Source organism: Cydia amplana, chromosome Z, assembly GCF_948474715.1.
Source record: "Cydia amplana chromosome Z, ilCydAmpl1.1, whole genome shotgun sequence".
In the NCBI taxonomy this organism is placed as follows: domain Eukaryota; kingdom Metazoa; phylum Arthropoda; class Insecta; order Lepidoptera; family Tortricidae; genus Cydia; species Cydia amplana.
The window spans coordinates 10,783,748-10,801,153 of NC_086096.1; the positions used below are offsets into that span (position 1 = coordinate 10,783,748).

Here is a 17,406-nt window from a genome sequence, read left to right on the forward strand (position 1 = left end):
GTAATATGTCTTATTTGTTGTTTGTCACGGTCTTCCTTGGTCTCATTTGTTGTTTGCCTTCCTCGTTTTTAGTATCATTCGCAGGTTTTCTTCGTTTCACATTCGTTTTTCGTCATTTAATAGTTATAAACCAAAATTGAGTGAAAGGTCTGCGCTAGTATGATTGTATAGGAGAGAATTTTGTGGGAGTGCTTTATTCTAACATAAAAAGACAAGTTTATTTGATACAATTTATTGACATGAATTAAGTACATTCATATAATGACCAAGATACATTTTTAAAATCACATTGACGTGTAAAATCGATTACACTCAAATTACCTTATAGTATTTTTATTTATTTAAGAAACGTGAGTATATTATGCAAAATATATATGATATTACCAACCGTACTAGTATCGTACCAGTCGTATCGTACAAACAGGTCAAAACAACTAGATGAATAATTATGGTACGTTTTATGGCCTCTACAAACATCACCGATAATCGCATACGATTTGCAATACACTGGCATTCGATCGATCGATCGAATTCGTTTCTCCTGATTAGCCAGCAAATTTCTACGAGCTCTTTCCCACTGACATCCGGTTTTTTCAAATTGCTCAGTGTGAACACACCCATGATTTTTGCGGTATCCAGTAAAAAACCGTTCCTGCAGAACTTTACCTCAGTGGAAAAGGGCTCTAAAATCGCATGCCATTTGTTGCAACGACTGTGCCTTAACAGTGTGCGAGCCACCACAGATGACTGCGGTAGTGGGGTGGTGCGAGCGTTTCCATTAGTGCGTAATTTTTTCTATTGCCTTTCTAATTCGTGGATTTTTTCTCACACACCGATCCACTAACTCGCTCACTGTTGGTGGATGCTCACCTTTATCGTAGGGAGCGTCATCACATTTAATATTACAGCTTGTACAGTGTAGGTACACAACAGAAGCGAGTAGTTATGCAAGTAAATATGCCATCTGCCTGCTTAAGTCGTATTTATACCTAACTATGGGAAGTTTATTTAGTTGGTTCATTAATGTGGGTATACAGGTGTACCCGGTCAAATTGTTCAGGTTAAATTTTACAAGGCAAGTGCGCCAAGGTAGAAACTAGGTAGTAGGTACACAGCTCTCGCTATGAACGAAAAGTAAAATAATGACAAGCCTACCTAAGACGATAAAGTAGGTACATATTTTAAAATCGTCTTGGATAGCAGTTGACGCAATGAAATCTGGAATCGCGAATATTTTTGTCGACAGAACCATAGAGAAAAATTATTTCTCTATGACAGAACGTATTTGTCGTTGCAGTTGTTATACTTGTTATAAATAGTCTTACAAAAAATAAATATAAATTTCTTATAAAAACATTTAAGAGCTAATAATTGTTCGTGCATTTATGTCAGAGCTAGCTGTTAAGTATGAATGACGAGTAAAGTTCACATTTAAAAACATTATGGAATGGTTACATAAATATCAACATAGAAATTGGAATGCAAGAAGATACAGTACACAGTAGGTAGGTATTGTATTACAAAGGTAAATGCACATAACTATATCACATTTAAATATGAGTTTTGGATCAAAAAAAGATCCTTTTTAATATTGTAATAAAGTAATATATGCTTCATATAGTTTCAGGATTCAACGATTATAAAAAAAAACACCGATCATTCGTAGTGAGGCAACAGTGGGATAACTGCAGTAGGTAGGTAGTAGGTACTTAGGTGAGTAGTCAGTCTGATAAATAAGTAAAATTTTAGAAAGTGCAGGTATTTAAAGCAATTACGTTAAACATACCTAATCTATATTTGCCAAAATGAAAAAAGTTAGTTGTAATGTAACCCAATAACCATGTTGTTTTGGGAAGGGCTTAAAGCCCCCTCCATACTCGTGCGCGAAGCCGCGAACGGGAGTGTGGAGTGTCGATATCGCAGATCTGCGAAATCGACTCCACACTCACGTTCGCGGCTTCGCGCCGCGATTCGCACACGAGTGTGGAGGGAGCTTAATGTGACTGCGTGAATACTGCCTATCTACATATATCCCATTCTTATAGCTTGCCCTTTTATACACAGGTATGAGGATTGTCTTTTTGTCTTTTCAAAAGGAAATTATATATACATATATCTAACCACAAATACCGTTCTGATTAAAACAATAAATTACGTCATTTCACAGTTACACTTCTATTAACTAGTACATATAGTGTATCCATGTTCTCTAAAAAAAGTTCAAATATCAAAGTAAGGATTAAAACTGCTTATTATTTACCCAAGCTAAAATACCAATATCGCTTTTTGATTTAATAATGATCGCTATATCGAAACTATTAGAAACTTTAAATACATTCTGAAAGTTTTTCTTTCTGATGAGTGCTTGTTTAATAGTTCCTGGGCAACTATATTTTCACTCAGATACTAGGTACATTAAGTAAGATCTCAGTCCACAAAATATAGCTTTATTTTCTAGAGTTCGCGTCAACAGAACTTATGCATAGTAATCAAATAATTATTTAATAACATAAGATATATTATAACCTCTTTGTCATAAAACAATAATATACGCTAGACGCTGTATGTTTATTCTTGGAAAAAAATTAGGTACAGTGAAGTAAGGCCCCTTGAAAAGACATTCCTCACATGGTATGGATAGTATAGGACAAGTATAAATTGTTATTTTATTATCGCATAAATATTTTCAAACACGGACAACTTAATAAAACGTTCACTATCGCTGCACTTGACATATAATAATTTAAAATAAGTAGAGTATTAAAACGAATCATAAAAGAACCTGTCCGACCGGCGGCGAAAGTGACTAGCGATTAACTATTTTTCGCGCAAGAAATGAAAGAGGCGTAGATCTCGTGTGGATAAAACAGATGGATATATTAGCTATATTAATTTTAGATCAAAAACAACACTCGCTTACAAAGAAACACTTTAATAATGGCTACTCGCATTCGTCGGATGTGGGACAGTTGCAAGTTAAGGCAACGGGTAACACTGCTGGCGTGAGCCTTGATTACCAACCCTTTATGTCACCCAGGAATGTTTACAAAATATAATAGTACATTACTGCAGACGCCGGGAAAGAAGGGCTTGCCGGGTGAGTAGGTATAGACGGCCGACCGTAGGGAGGCCGGATAGTGATACGAAGTCGGCAAGAACTTTTCACGGCTAGGCATGTATAGTGCTTTTCTCAAACATATGCAATGAAATAAAAAAAATCACCACTCAAAAAAACAAATTATAAATATCAACCATTTACACGACAAAAGTTTTTTAATTTTCCTTCCAATCCTGCCATAATGACTTTTTTTTTACGGAAGTCGTCCATATTTCGCGTGTGTAGTGTTCGAATAGACCCTATTAGGGCCATTATACACAACCTGATAATAAGAATCTCAATTTCAATCAATAAAATAAATGCAGAGGATTTTAAATATTGTCTCTGGTGACTTACGTATAGACAAGATTATAAATTTATTCATCAACACATTGTATCATACAGATTCGTATTCTTAATATCAGTACGTTCGTGTATAACAGGCGTTAACACGGATATTTTGGTCCGATAACCTGAATGGTTTCACTAAAAATATAAAAAAAAATATAATTCGGCCGTTTAGCCTGTTCATGGACACAGACCCCATGTTTACATTAGAATTAAAAAAAAAATTACTTCCCGGCCTAGGCCTTCAATTTCGTATGAAATTCCTTTACAGTTCTCTGGAGTTGCTCCGCCCTAAACGTGATACTTCGAAGCCTGATATAACGCCCGGAGCGACGACATTTCATTGCACGTTTGAGAAAATTATATTACTTACTTACATTGAATTAAAATATCAGTAAAACATTAGAATAATTATTGTAATGTAAATATTATTTTTATCATAGATTAATTTTAAATCTCCGATATAATATTCGTAATTAAGTACGTAGGATCGACTATTTACATGATAAATTAACAGTTTAAAATTTATTTTCTAGCAGTTCATATCATTATTAGTTATTACGCCTAAAAACTAAGTTTGTATTATGTTATCATAAAATGTATTATTTATATTTACGAAATTATACGCACGTAATTAACATGATTTCAACACATTTATATAAAAACTGCGTAGTCATATGTTAACACTACTATGGCAAAAGATGTATTCGAGTATTAGGCTTTTTAGCTGCATTCGGCTATGGGGTCGCATAATCTGGTACACATTCTTAAGCTACGCAGCGTAACTCATCCCTGGTGGGAAAGCAGCTGTTCCTGTACGTATACAGTGTATGTTGTGAATCGGTCCTTTTAGAAATTGATTGGAGGATAATTTAATTTATCACCTACATCTGAGCATAGTAAATACTTATACAGTCGCCATCAGAAACATCGGAGCGGCCAAGGTGTTTACAAAATCTAACACGCACTCTATACCGCCTTGACAATAGAGGCGTGTTTCAGATATTTGTGAGCACCTTGGCCGCTCCGATATATCTGATAGGTACATATTTTTTTCAGTCAGATAGCCTAACCTAACTAACGTAGCGTAGGCATGATCTTGACATTAGTTTGTGGTATATTAGAACAGACGATATGATAGCACTAGAACTTTAATATTTTTTAGGGCTCAGTGTCCTTTCTATAGTTCTGTAAAGTGTCATTCAATAGAACTTGCTAACTATGTAAACAAACCGCCATACTAAAATTGACACTGAATGTCAAATTACTAGTAACTTTTGTTTACAAAGTTCGCAAGTTCTATTGAATGACACTTTATAGTACTGTACGTAAATAGGTAGTAGGTACCTATTTATTAAATTCAATAACAATTTAAATCATACGTATTCGATGGAAACCGAGTTACATTTGTTTTATGTCGTTCAATTTTTAAACAAAACATAATCAACTATTATTCCTACAACAATATTCAACACTAATGGCATTATTCATAAATGGGTTACTGGCCTGAATTAGCTATGCATCATTTGTCTTTATCTATCATTTTGACTTAAGTATGTGTAAGAAAGGGATAAAACATAATTTAACTAAATCAGGCCCGTAAAGTTATAGGAATTTCACTCTTACATTTTGGACTTTTTTTCTCTCGTATGGTTGGACCTTAGGAGGATGCTGGATCTCTAAGATAATAGTTATGTACGTACCTAAACATAAGTATATGAATAATGTATGGAATACAAGCTTATTCGGTGGATGAACAGGTACTCTTAGTCAAAATTACTATGAATCTAGAGGACATACCGACATTTAACAACCACAAAAATATAGTTTAAAAAGTATGTGGTACATTTGTATTTTATTTAGCATCGAATGGCAATAACAATTATCGCATTATAGAATCTGCAGAACATGTTTCACACACACACTAAAAATACTTACATAGATCACACGAAATGTGTTAAATTTATAAACACACAAGAGTTAAATCATAATATATTTCAACCTTTAATGAGATCATTTCAAATTACTTAAATAAAAACAAACAATTAAATATACTTATGGAGAGATTCATCAAAATGGCGAGAATTTGTTATTAAATACTGTGTAAGGAACTTTTAATTAGACTTAACAGGTCTTCGTAAACACCCTCTGCATTCAAACCGTAAGCGCATCAGACGGTTGAGCAAAGCCGAAACATTACATGTGGGTAGGTACTTGATAATAACCATTAAAACTTATTATTACCAATTATTTGAAGAACTAACATAAAAAAAAGCGGCCAAGTGCGAGTCGGACTCGCCCATGAAGGGTTCCGTATTTAGGCGATTTAAGACGTATAAAAAAAAAACTACTTACTAGATCTCGTTCAAACCAATTTTCGGTGGAAGTTTACATGGTAGTGTACATCATATATTTTTTTTAGTTTTATCATTCTCTTATTTTAGAAGTTACAGGGGGGGGACACACATTTTACCACTTTGGAAGTGTCTCTCGCGCAAACTATTCAGTTTAGAAAAAAATGATATTAGAAACCTCAATATCATTTTTGAAGACCTATCCATAGATACCCCACACGTATGGGTTTGATGAAAAAAAAATTTTTGAGTTTCAGTTCGAAGTATGGGGAACCCCAAAAATTTATTGTTTTTTTTTCTATTTTTGTGTGAAAATCTTAATGCGGTTCACAGAATACATCTACTTACCAAGTTTCAACAGTATAGTTCTTATAGTTTCGGAGAAAAGTGGCTGTGACATACGGACGGACAGACAGACGGACAGACAGACATGACGAATCTATAAGGGTTCCGTTTTTTGCCATTTGGCTACGGAACCCTAAAAAGGCATACATATACTTTTTAGATTGACGTCAACAAAATTAATCTCATTTTAGTGATACTAATTAAATACACACACAAAGATATACATACTTTTACATCAATACTCTAATTATGTCATTAATGTATTTAGAAAAAGGATTAATATTATTACGCTGCCTTCAAAATACTTTTGTACATAATCAGGTAAATGAAATTTGAAACACCAATTCCGTTAGTAAGTACTAGAAAAGAGATCGATAATAGTAGTAAGTCTTTAATCGTGTAAATCTGAACATATAGGTATCTATCAAAACTATCATATGTCCTTACAATCACTAATGTGTAATTGTGTATCTCCCATTTATTTTTCATTAAACATAAAGTCTATTTTTTTATTCGGTAGACTGAAATGACAGTTAATAGTATGAAATGACATTTCATGTTCATACTATTAACTGTCATTTCAGTCTACCGAATAAAAAAATAGACTTTAGTAGACAAAACATAAACTTTATTTATAAGATACCTTTATACGTATTGTAATTTAAAAAACTGCAATATTTACCTACTGTCAGGACTCGTGACATTCAGAGTCTATTGCCAAGTACAGTCAAGTGTAAAAATATGGGAGTAGACAAGTTACTCAAAAATATGTCCCATAGTTTTTAATTCGCTGACATAAGAGCTATGGGACATAATGTTGAGATGATTTGTTTGCCCATATTTTTACACTTGACTGTACAATATGAGCCTTTTTGGTTTTAGCTTGTATATTTTTGTTCCATAATAAAGTAAAAGTTACAAATATACGTAATATTTATACTTTGATTAAATGTCAGTAATATCAACTACTGATCAATGCAGTTCAATTTTTTTGTAGTTTAATATAATGGAAGTTGGACACGTTTTTTCTCAACATTGAATGATTTAATCGTTGGTGAGTATTACTAACCCAATGCTAAAATGTGTCATAGACAAGAGCTCAGAAAAAGGTCTGAAAGTTTGCAAACATCATAAAACATGGTCATAATCAAAAACAAGTCTCCCAGCGTAGAAAGTTAGGAAATCTGATATAGGTTTCACCAAATGATCGGATCTGATAGACTGATGTAATATTAATAATTGTTTCTACTCATACTAATCTGTTTTCAGGGTCATCCATATGCCTACAGATGACATTAATAACATAATAATAGCTCGCCCTTTCCAAGCTCTGATTTTAAAGGAAATTACACGTGTGTACAGTCGTCATCAGATAGATAGTGACGGCCTAACTATTCTAGAAACAAGGATGTGTTCCGATATATTATATATTCGATGGTGACACAGTCATCATCACAACAGATCAAAAGATTTGTCAAAAATAAAATAACGGCTTCTTATAAGTGTACGAGTATATTATACTTGACGCGGCGAATGATGATCCCTATGACAGTTCATTTTTGTATGGAGTAACGGTCAACGTCAAATGTTTTTAGACTCTTTTTGATTCGATCAACACGGAAGGGATGCGGCATTCGCACTATTTCCCCTCAGGTACAAGATCAACTGATCTAGCGCGGGTAATAAAACTAGTTGCGCTCGGATTTTTAACTAGACCGAGTCCAGACGCGCGAGTGAACACAGCAACAGAAAAAATGCCTAATTGCTCGGTTTTTTGTTGTAAAAAGAGGTCGGGGACATCAAATTTACAAAAAGAAGGTGTTATATTTCACACGTAATATTTTTTTTACATGTCATACGTTTAATTATATTTACACACAATTATTATATTTTAGTCTGATGTAATTGCTGGATTTATCGATTTTTCTCGCCCAGTACAAATTGCGGATCGGTCGAGCAACAAATCCGACTTCTCATCTCTTGACGAAAATGTGTTAGTGTGCGTGTTGTGACACTTGTGACTCGTCCGTACACAAAAACAGATCGAGGTGTGCAAGATTTGTCTGTGTAGGGTGTCATTTTCTATGTATTTGTGGCGTCATTACAGATTGGATTTTGTATGCAAGTGTGTGAGAAGTGCGACTGTGTGCACGTTCCCCCCCGCGAAAAATGGCAGAATGATTTGAATGTCAAGATATCGCTTGGGCCTATCCCTTCCGACCTGTCGGAAGCCCGTGTTGATCGAAGCTTTTTTGGTACTGTAACACATTTTATAATTATTTATTAAAAATACGGTAAAAACCTACTCCTTCAATTGTTTTTTAAATTAAGCCTATCTAAAAGACGAGCTGGACGAGCTGTCATGGGGATCATCATTCGCCGCGACAAGTAGGTACTATCAAAGGTATAACCTTTTTTGCTACGATCACGACTGTCTGTACCAACGTGGTCACAAATTGTTTAAATTGTAAAGAAGACTATAGCCTAAAATAAATTATAATACCGATAGTTTTATGTGCTGGATAAGTTCACTAGTAATAAAGTTTTGATAAGTAGCAATATTATCAGGTGGATTAGAATCACAGGATTGTCAGGTTAAGCTGCCTTGAGACGTTTTAATCGTTCTTTCTCCATGTGGTCGACAGGCGGCTCGCGCTCGAATGACACGAGTTCCAGTGCTAAAAAACAGATAATTAAATTAATGTGCTATAATACTTATAATTATAATATAATAGTTATTCATATATATAATACATATAATAGTCAGTCTTAGACTAAATTTCTAAATGACTTCCGAAAAGGAGTAATGGTTTTCAAATATTTATACAGTTTCAATACTTTCATTTCCTTTCCTCATTTTTTGTTTGATTCGTTGTTGTAAGTTATCTTTGCGACAATAATTGACTTTTTTTTCTTAGACCAAAACGTGTTGCGATACCTTATTAAATATTTTGTGTAAAGAACAATGTACTTACACCTTTACTATTCAATAAGCTTTATATATTCAAATTTTTTCCATAAGTGTCTTGCTGAAGATTTGGCACATCAGTCTTGAAGTAAACATAAAACTGAAACCCAACTTATCTTCTTTGCAAAACCCCCGTTTGGAACGAATCGATTTACACCCCGATACGCAATCAATTAAGACGCTACAGTCAAACACATGAGACAATCAAAAAAATAAAAAATTACATACTTTCGCTTCCTAAACCATAACTGTTCCGGTTTTGGTAAAAATAGCTTGTCTTGTGCTTTCTGACCGCCTTTGGTAACGGCGTCAACAACATTAGTACAAGCTATGAGGCGCTATTTAATAAGTACACAAGGGCATTGAAGGGCATCGCATAGATCTCTCACCGGGAGCTCGCGCACACGCTTCGACTGACTGTCGCCCGCGGCCCGGTTTATGTGAATCGTACAGTATATATACTTGGTCAACCAGATTTTGACAGTAGAAAAAGGCGGCAAATTTGAAAAATGTAGGCGCGAATGGATGGCGTCCCATAGAAAATTTGAATTTCGCGCCTTTTTTTACTGACAAGATTTGGTTGACCAGCTAAGCTAAATTGGTTGTTCCATACTTACGCTATGGAATGTCCAATTTATCTGGAACCCTAAATGGCGTAACAATCACGGAGCGTGACTGTTCATAAGAAGCTTACGCAAACACCGCCGAATCCAGATACACACGTAACGATAAATCAACGTGACTTACCGGTCTCGGTGAGCGTGGCAGTATCGTTGAAGAAGCGCCACGCGGGCTGGTGCGGCGGCGGCGGCGCGGGCGCCGGCGGCTCGTCGCCGCACAGCCGCCGCGCCGCCAGCTGCCGGCTCACGTGCCGCGCCAGCAGGGACCACTTCTCGAAGTTCACGCGGTTACCGCCCAATCTGAATGCAATTACATTATTCCTTACAATCAAGTTGCCACCGAATATTTTCTACAGTGCGAGAAAGATGGATAGCCGGAATTTAAGAATATATATGCTCATTGCTCTATACATATTAGTTTGGAATAGAGATGGGATAAATATTCGGTAATTATTTGGTATTCGGAATATTCAGCAATGTTCGTATCGGCCGAATTATTCTATTAAGCTGGCCACACACACTAGGTTTTGCGTGTCGGTTTTGCTTGTGCAAGCAAAACCAACAGGCACGACCGAGTTCCATAGGGCACACACACGTAACGACAAACCTGCACAAACTCTCCGTTCAAACCATCATGGCACCGGTAGCGGTGGTTGACGTCGACGCAATAGCGTTATTAGGTTTATATTTCGTCAGCCATACACGCATACAAACCATGAATCCACTCCACACTTAAAAAATAATAAAACTGGCCAAGTGCGAGTGGGACTCGCGCACGAAGGGTACCGTACCATTATCTATAAAAACGGAAAAAAAATCATGGGAGCCCCACTCCGACTCGCACTTGGCCGGTAGTATTTATTTGTTGTACTAGAGGCAACAGAAATAGATTATCTGTGAACATTTCAACAGTCTAACTAGCATAGTTCATGAGATACAGCCTAGTGACAGACGGACGGACGGACAGTGGAGTCTTAGTAATAGGGTCCCGTTTTACCCTTTGGTTACGGAACCCTAAAAATCCTCTACAATTGCATTCCGTTTGCGAGACGACATTGTTGCACAGTGACTTGCGACCTATCCCCTCGGCAATCACTGGATAACTGAAGCCTATCAAGCCTGCCAGCCACACACGTTCAGTTATGCCTGCGCAAGCGAAGTGCGCAAGCACAACCGACAGGCAAAAAATATAAATTTTGATATTTTCAATTTTGCTTGCGCAGGCAAGGAGTTTGCTTGCGCAGGCAAGGAGTCATGTCATACACACGTTCAGTTATGCCTGCACAAGTAAACTGTGCAGGCATAACCATCGGTTATAACCTAGTGTGTGTGGCCGGCTTTAAAGTGCCATCAAGTACCACTGTTCCCGCCTTGACCCTAACTAGGCATTCCATTCATGCAAAAGCCATTCGGCAACCTTTTCCCATGGCAAATGAATGTACAGTTGACTTACTTCGATGACGAGCCTTGATTGGCAAAATGCAGGTCCCTGCAAGTGACGGACAGCAACGGAACGGCAGTTTCAGTAGGCGCGGCCGCTAGCGCTGCTCGGTATCTACGGTTAAAATGATCAACTGTTTATTTTACACCAATGCCTTGTCAAAAAATATACAATGTCGAGACAAAACTAGAACTAGCAGAAAATCATGGAATAAGAAATGTAAATAGATATAAACGGCTGAGATGGGCTGCAAATATTGTGACTAGATAGACGCCACAACAGACAAATCCCAGAGAGCCAAAGAAAACATAGGTAGATTGTGTGGAGGACGATCTTAGCAAGCTGAGAAAGATCACCAACTCGAGAAAGCTCTCCAAGGATCGTGACAACTGGAGGAAAATTGGTAGGCCAGGGCTATAGCTTCTATATCATTTCTAATTACCTTGCGTGGTTTCCACTAGGTTCAACACATAATTCCAACTGACGCAGTTGCTGGCCGCATACTCCAGACGTGCGGCTCCACTGTAAACAAATAGCGACAAATTAATGGCGTTATTCTTTAACGTTTGTCAAAACTAACAGAGATACGTATAGTCTGGCAAACAAGTTACGTCAGGGACAGAACAATAAAAAATAATCTCATTCCCCTTTTTGGGTTTACAATACTAATAAGAAATGGTCCTCTCTTCCTATGTTCCACTGACAAACGACTCTTGCCAAACTATAAGTAGGTACTAATGATTGTTGCAGTCGGCATCTAATAGGCTTTAGCTGTCATTGTCTAATTGATGCTGAGTGTGCAACCGCCTTGAAAGCGGTTAATTGGAAGCCGCATCAGTGCGACAAACGCCTAATCAATCCTAATGAATAATGTTGTAGAACTTGTAGAAGATAGTATAATATTACCGTTTTCTTAAGACGTGTTACTGGAGACATATTCAGAGCACTAATGATGGCCATGAGGGAGTTGAAATTTCCAAGGTTGAAACATTCTCTGGCAGTCATCACCCACTGTTCTATTACTCGCGCTCTGCATTTGCTTTTTGCAGCCTGTAAAGATATTAAATAATAAACAACATTTATATGTATTTTTTATTTTACTTTTATATTCATATTGTAAAAAAACCTAAACTGAGAAGATAAATAAATAAATAGAAATAACAATGAACTCAAACCAAAACGGCCGTTTTAACTTGGGACGCATAGATTGACGAACCCATCAACATAACAATAAACATTTAGATAATTAATTATTTAATTGATATATACCTTTAGTATATCAGTTGCGCATAAGTAGCTGAGTCTATTAAACCAGTCAGCATAAGCTTCCAGATTCCTTGTACTCTTCATGTCAATGTGGTGCAGATTGATGGATGTCTTCCCGCAAGAAGATGTTGGTTGTTGTGGCTGTGTCGGAGCAAAAGTTTGCACAAATTCCTCTGGTCCAACAAATGACAGTCGATGTAACTCAACTATAGTTAATTGGTTTGCCAGTTCAGCTGGTGTTAAACCAAGTGTAAGAATATCTCCCTGTTAACAAAAAAATATGATTCACAACTGCTTTTAAAGAATTTTTTAGTAGAAATATGCTAATAAGCGAAAATTAGAGTTTTTTTTACCTGAGCTAACTGTTCTACAGATGTCACTTGAGGTATTTCAACCAATGTTTCTTCGTACTGCTCAAGTGCTGTTAATTTATCCAGAAGTTTCTCGAGCATTGTTGATACTTCCACCCTTACTGAAGACATGTGTTCTGCTGCACATCTATAAAAATATTAACAAAGTTTGTGGTCTATATAATCATTTTTCTTGGCGTTTGTCTTGGCTTCTTGCCACAACTCATGAGCCTGGGATCAGCCTGGCACTAGTTTTTACGAAAGCGACTGCCGTCATACCTCCCAATCCAGAGGAGAAACTAACAAGAAAAGGTACCCATCTGCCCTGCTACAATTTGAATTATTTTCATTTACGTTAAAGAGTAGTCACAGACACTTATTTTTTTTAGCTGCCCATACTCAATTAAAGACACTATCTCTAGGCTACCAAAACGTTGTTGTCTTTATAATATATGAAGTTAATTTTACTCCAATTACAGTAAGGCACAGCTTTAGTTTTTGAGAACCCTCAAGTTATGGGTAAATTTCTTAAGTTTGGAAACAATACACCAAGATTATATTTTACCTTTGTGTGATATTCCGAACAAGTGCCATAACTCTATCATCACGGAAGTCATAGGGGAACATGCTGGTCCACTGTGTCAACACTCTCACTAGTGCTCTCATGTCTGTTAACTCCTTTTCTACTAAATCTTTCACTTCCGCCCTTCCCTGTACACATTACAATTATTATTTCCATCATAAAGTATTTAATAATTATTGGTATTTGTTAATAGTAAAAGGCAAGCTCTGCTAAAATAAAACATACAACCAAATTACTATTGGTTCAAGGGTGAAATATGCTACAGTAAAGTGGGACGTTTAAATTGATTCATTTATTAACTTCATTATGTACTTTGGTATTCAAATAACAGTGACATCTCTAAATTGTTACATTCTTATAAATGACATATAGGTTTCGCAATAGAAAATTTTATCAATAACACTACAACATGATGAGGGCTCATCTTAGCTTAAAATTATAAAAAATATAAATAATGATACTTACAATCTTGTCATATGTTTTAAAGTAGCGTTTACATAGCTTTCCAAGTAATTCATGAGGTTTAATAAAAAGTCGGGAACACAATAGGAATGTGAATGTATAGGATTTGTTTGCTCCAGGCCTCAGCATGTCTACCAGTGAGTCCAGGGGAGCACTAACAAGCTGCCCATCTTTATACTCAAGATCCGTCTTCTCCACCGGGCAATTCACAAATGTTGTTAATGTCTTTACACCCACAGCTGACAACTATAAAGGGAAAGAAGTATGTATTTGAATAGAAGCGACAAATATTTATGTACAAATTAATCGTTATTGATAATTACCTGTGTAGCATCTCCTTTCTGTGTGACAAAATTTAAACCACCATTCATAACAAGATGTTTACAAGAGTTTTCTGTCATAAACTTATTGCCTCTCACCATTGAATAATAATCATCATTCTGTAATCAATCAGTTAAAATCAGTTTAAAATTTTAAACAATGCTATGTTTATAAGATTATAATAAATAAATGTAATGGCTTAAAACAAAATGTTAACTTACATCATAGTAAGAGAGTCCAGTGCCATGCAAGAGAGCTGGGTCGGGTGGAAGAGGAGCATGGTCGGTGGGTGGTGGAGGGACTGGGGCCGGCTCGCTGGGTGGTGGTGGCACCTTAATGTTACACCCGCTACATGATGCTTCATTCAGCTTACTTGCGTAGTAATACATCGCCATTCAATTCCTCAACAGCAGGCCAACACTAAGCTTCAGTAGCTTACTGGCACACTTTTAGTTAACAAACCCATTAGGCTATCTAAAAGCATAACGCAACAATTACCTCCGCGCAGCACCACTTAGTTACATAAAAACAATTATTAATTATGCTACCATAATAGCACTTATATAATAATGATATCAATGCAAATGCGAAACTATAAAATACTACGCATTTTATCATTTGTTTCCATTACATACTAAACATTATATTACTTATTAAATATTTACATGTATTAATAAATATTTGTACCTACTCCATCTGGCAAAAGATTGATGATACAGAAACAAATTCATCGACAAATACATATCGACATAATTAAGCATTGCGATTTTCTCTAGTAGGTCACTTCTACGAAAATGAAATAAGGTGTACAACTAAATGAGCAAGAAACATAATTGGAAAAATAGATGATAGTTTTCTTTAAGGATATAAGAAATTATTGATAATACAATACAGAAGGTGAAAGTTGTCACCAACTACCGCGACCACAATCTACCTTTTAAAATCACGCCTCAGGATGTTTCTTCTAATTCCTCGAAGCACAGATTTATTTTAAATACATCAAGGAATAATAATTCTCAAACAAATTTGTTCACTTTATTTAGATTTATCTGAATTTAATATTTTTTACACAAAATAGCGCCAACCGAGAGCACTCTTGTTTTTTCTTTTTTTTTGTATTGTTTGTTTTCATTGTTGCCATAAGCAAAAAAGTTTAACCATAAAGCATGAAGTTATATTTTTTAAACTGGAGCGAGTTGTCACTTTTTTTGCCATACTAATTTGAACCTTATCACCGAGACAGAAAGTTGTTCGTACCAGACTAGAGAAAACGGTCCACTTGAGATAGAAAAACCCGAGCCCTGTGTCTCACTCGCACATGTTGCCAATGTTAAAAAGATACCATTGTGGTAGAAATTATATCATTAAACTACTGAATTTAATTACCTTCTTATACAATTTTAGTGCTATATTCAGATTACAGTTATGATATATTTTAAGTAATTTGTAAATAATTATGATGCCAATATTATTAACTGATTAAACCAAGCGCATACACAGCAAAAAAAACCTAAATTTTAGTATGGTAGGATTTGTAGTAACTTTAAATATTAATTGGTATCCCCAACTTGATGACATTTCTTCAAAACACGTGAATGCGAAATTTCTTAAAAATTGTGAAGAAATGTTGTGTTAAAGGTTGTTGGAGTGAAATAATTGCTAATTGTGGAATATTGTTTCACAAGAAAGCCACAATTATTACATTTTACTATAAAAATACAAGACAACATTGTCAAACTCATTAGGGTGACTATGATGTCGGCACGTTGTGAATCGGTCTCACAGAATTCTTATTATTAACGTAGGTAATGTAAAAGTAAGTTTAACTTAATAGGTATGTCTTTATTTCGGCATGTTTAATTTAAGATTTGTTATAGAATACCTAATTGAAGGGATGTTTACAAAAACAACATAACTGCTTAGAGCGGTTGTCATTTTTTTTAAGAACATGTTAATCGTTTCAGGTGTCAACCAGTGTAGTCAGTTATGTTGTTTTTGTAAACATCCCTTCAATTGCCAAAATTAAACACCAAAGTGCTTAACTCCTTAAAACATTACAGACTCTCATTTATACATAATATTTTGTTACGGAAAAGGTGTGTCAAACTGTTTAATGTTTATATATATGCAATCGATTCTTTATAGGTAGGACACATTTCCGTCAATAGAAAACAGGCACCAACTTTAAAAAAAAACGTCATATTTGCTAAACAGATCTTCAATGACGCTTACACTTAAAAAAAGCTGAAGTGGACAAAAGGGAAGCCTACCTTTATGAACATACCATGAGTGAGTGCTAAGGGAGCATTCAAGTATTATGTAACGCAATTTTTGGTCATTTTTGACCCCCCCTCCCCCCCCCCCCCATGTAACGCGCCGTAACGTTTTTCTGTACCCCCCCCCCCTAGTAAAACGTTACGTAACCACCAAGTGACCATTTTTTTACCTAAAGGCCACAATTATGTGGTGTAAAGTACTTACCGTAAAGTGGCGAAAAGTTCTGAAAGGTTAAAAAACAATGTTACGTAACGCGTAGTTCAAACCCCCCCTCCCGCCCCTATAACACATCGTAACGTTTTACAAGACCCCCCCCTCCCCCCAAATTCGTTACGTAATACTTGAACGCTCCCTAAAGAGGCCGACTACAAATGAAAGAAAAAACCCGACTACTTAAAATTTCACTTTATTTAGAAAATGACACACCCTACTGATATATTTCATGTTATCCTAATATCCCACATACAGATGTCTTATGGTCACCCTAATTAGAACGAGATGCAGGGCTCTAGTTTGACTTCTCATGTGGACACACTTTTTGGTCAATGTACTCGATCCAGTTTATTAACTCTAAATCCGTGCCATAAAGTAACACATAAAAGTCATAACACACTACCGCACCGCAGCGCGACCTTATAGTTGGTCAAACCAATTTGTCAGTAGATAACAAAAAAAACTATACTGATCCTTTTCTTTTGGGTGCTAGTACTAGTGTAAGACAAAGATAGTATGATTATTTCCGTCTATGTTTGAAATGAGACAGTCCTTTGACAAACTAGTAGTAGCAAAGAGTAGTATAATAATATAGAGTCTGTGCGGAAAGAGAAGAGTTGTGGATGGGATGTATAGCAGATCTTGTCAGTAGAAAAAGGCGGCAAATTTGAAAAATGTAGGCGCGAGGGGATATCGTCCCATAGAAAATTTTCTCTGTTTGTCCTCCTCTCACATACCTCTATCTGAAGTTTATGGATTCC

General features: G+C 36.0%; 1 protein-coding gene across 1 annotated transcript; it reads right to left on the minus strand.

Annotated features, from left to right (window-relative positions):
- Nucleotides 1–8,585: 8,585 nt before the first annotated feature.
- Nucleotides 8,586–14,854, minus strand: LOC134661924 (ras-GEF domain-containing family member 1B-like). The gene is made up of 11 exons (XM_063518176.1): nt 14,377–14,854; nt 14,158–14,274; nt 13,838–14,080; nt 13,355–13,500; nt 12,793–12,937; nt 12,443–12,703; nt 12,080–12,223; nt 11,616–11,695; nt 11,186–11,287; nt 9,860–10,032; nt 8,586–8,822 (listed from the first exon to the last, which is right to left on the minus strand). Exons 1-11 carry the CDS (start codon nt 14,548–14,550, stop codon nt 8,740–8,742), a joined length of 1,668 nt encoding a protein of 555 aa, XP_063374246.1. The 5' UTR covers nt 14,551–14,854; the 3' UTR covers nt 8,586–8,739.
- Nucleotides 14,855–17,406: the final 2,552 nt, after the last annotated feature.

Bases quoted from the DNA above. Each gene is read 5' to 3' on its own strand.
- LOC134661924 (XM_063518176.1), bottom strand. From the start codon at position 14,550: ATGGCGATGTATTACTACGCAAGTAAGCTGAATGAAGCATCATGTAGC. The intron at 14,081-14,157 runs GTAATTATCAAT...TTCCCTTTATAG, and splicing joins AGAAAGGAGATGCTACACAG to TTGTCAGCTGTGGGTGTAAA. The intron at 12,224-12,442 runs GTATATATCAAT...ATATCTTTACAG, and splicing joins GCGCAACTGATATACTAAAG to GCTGCAAAAAGCAAATGCAG.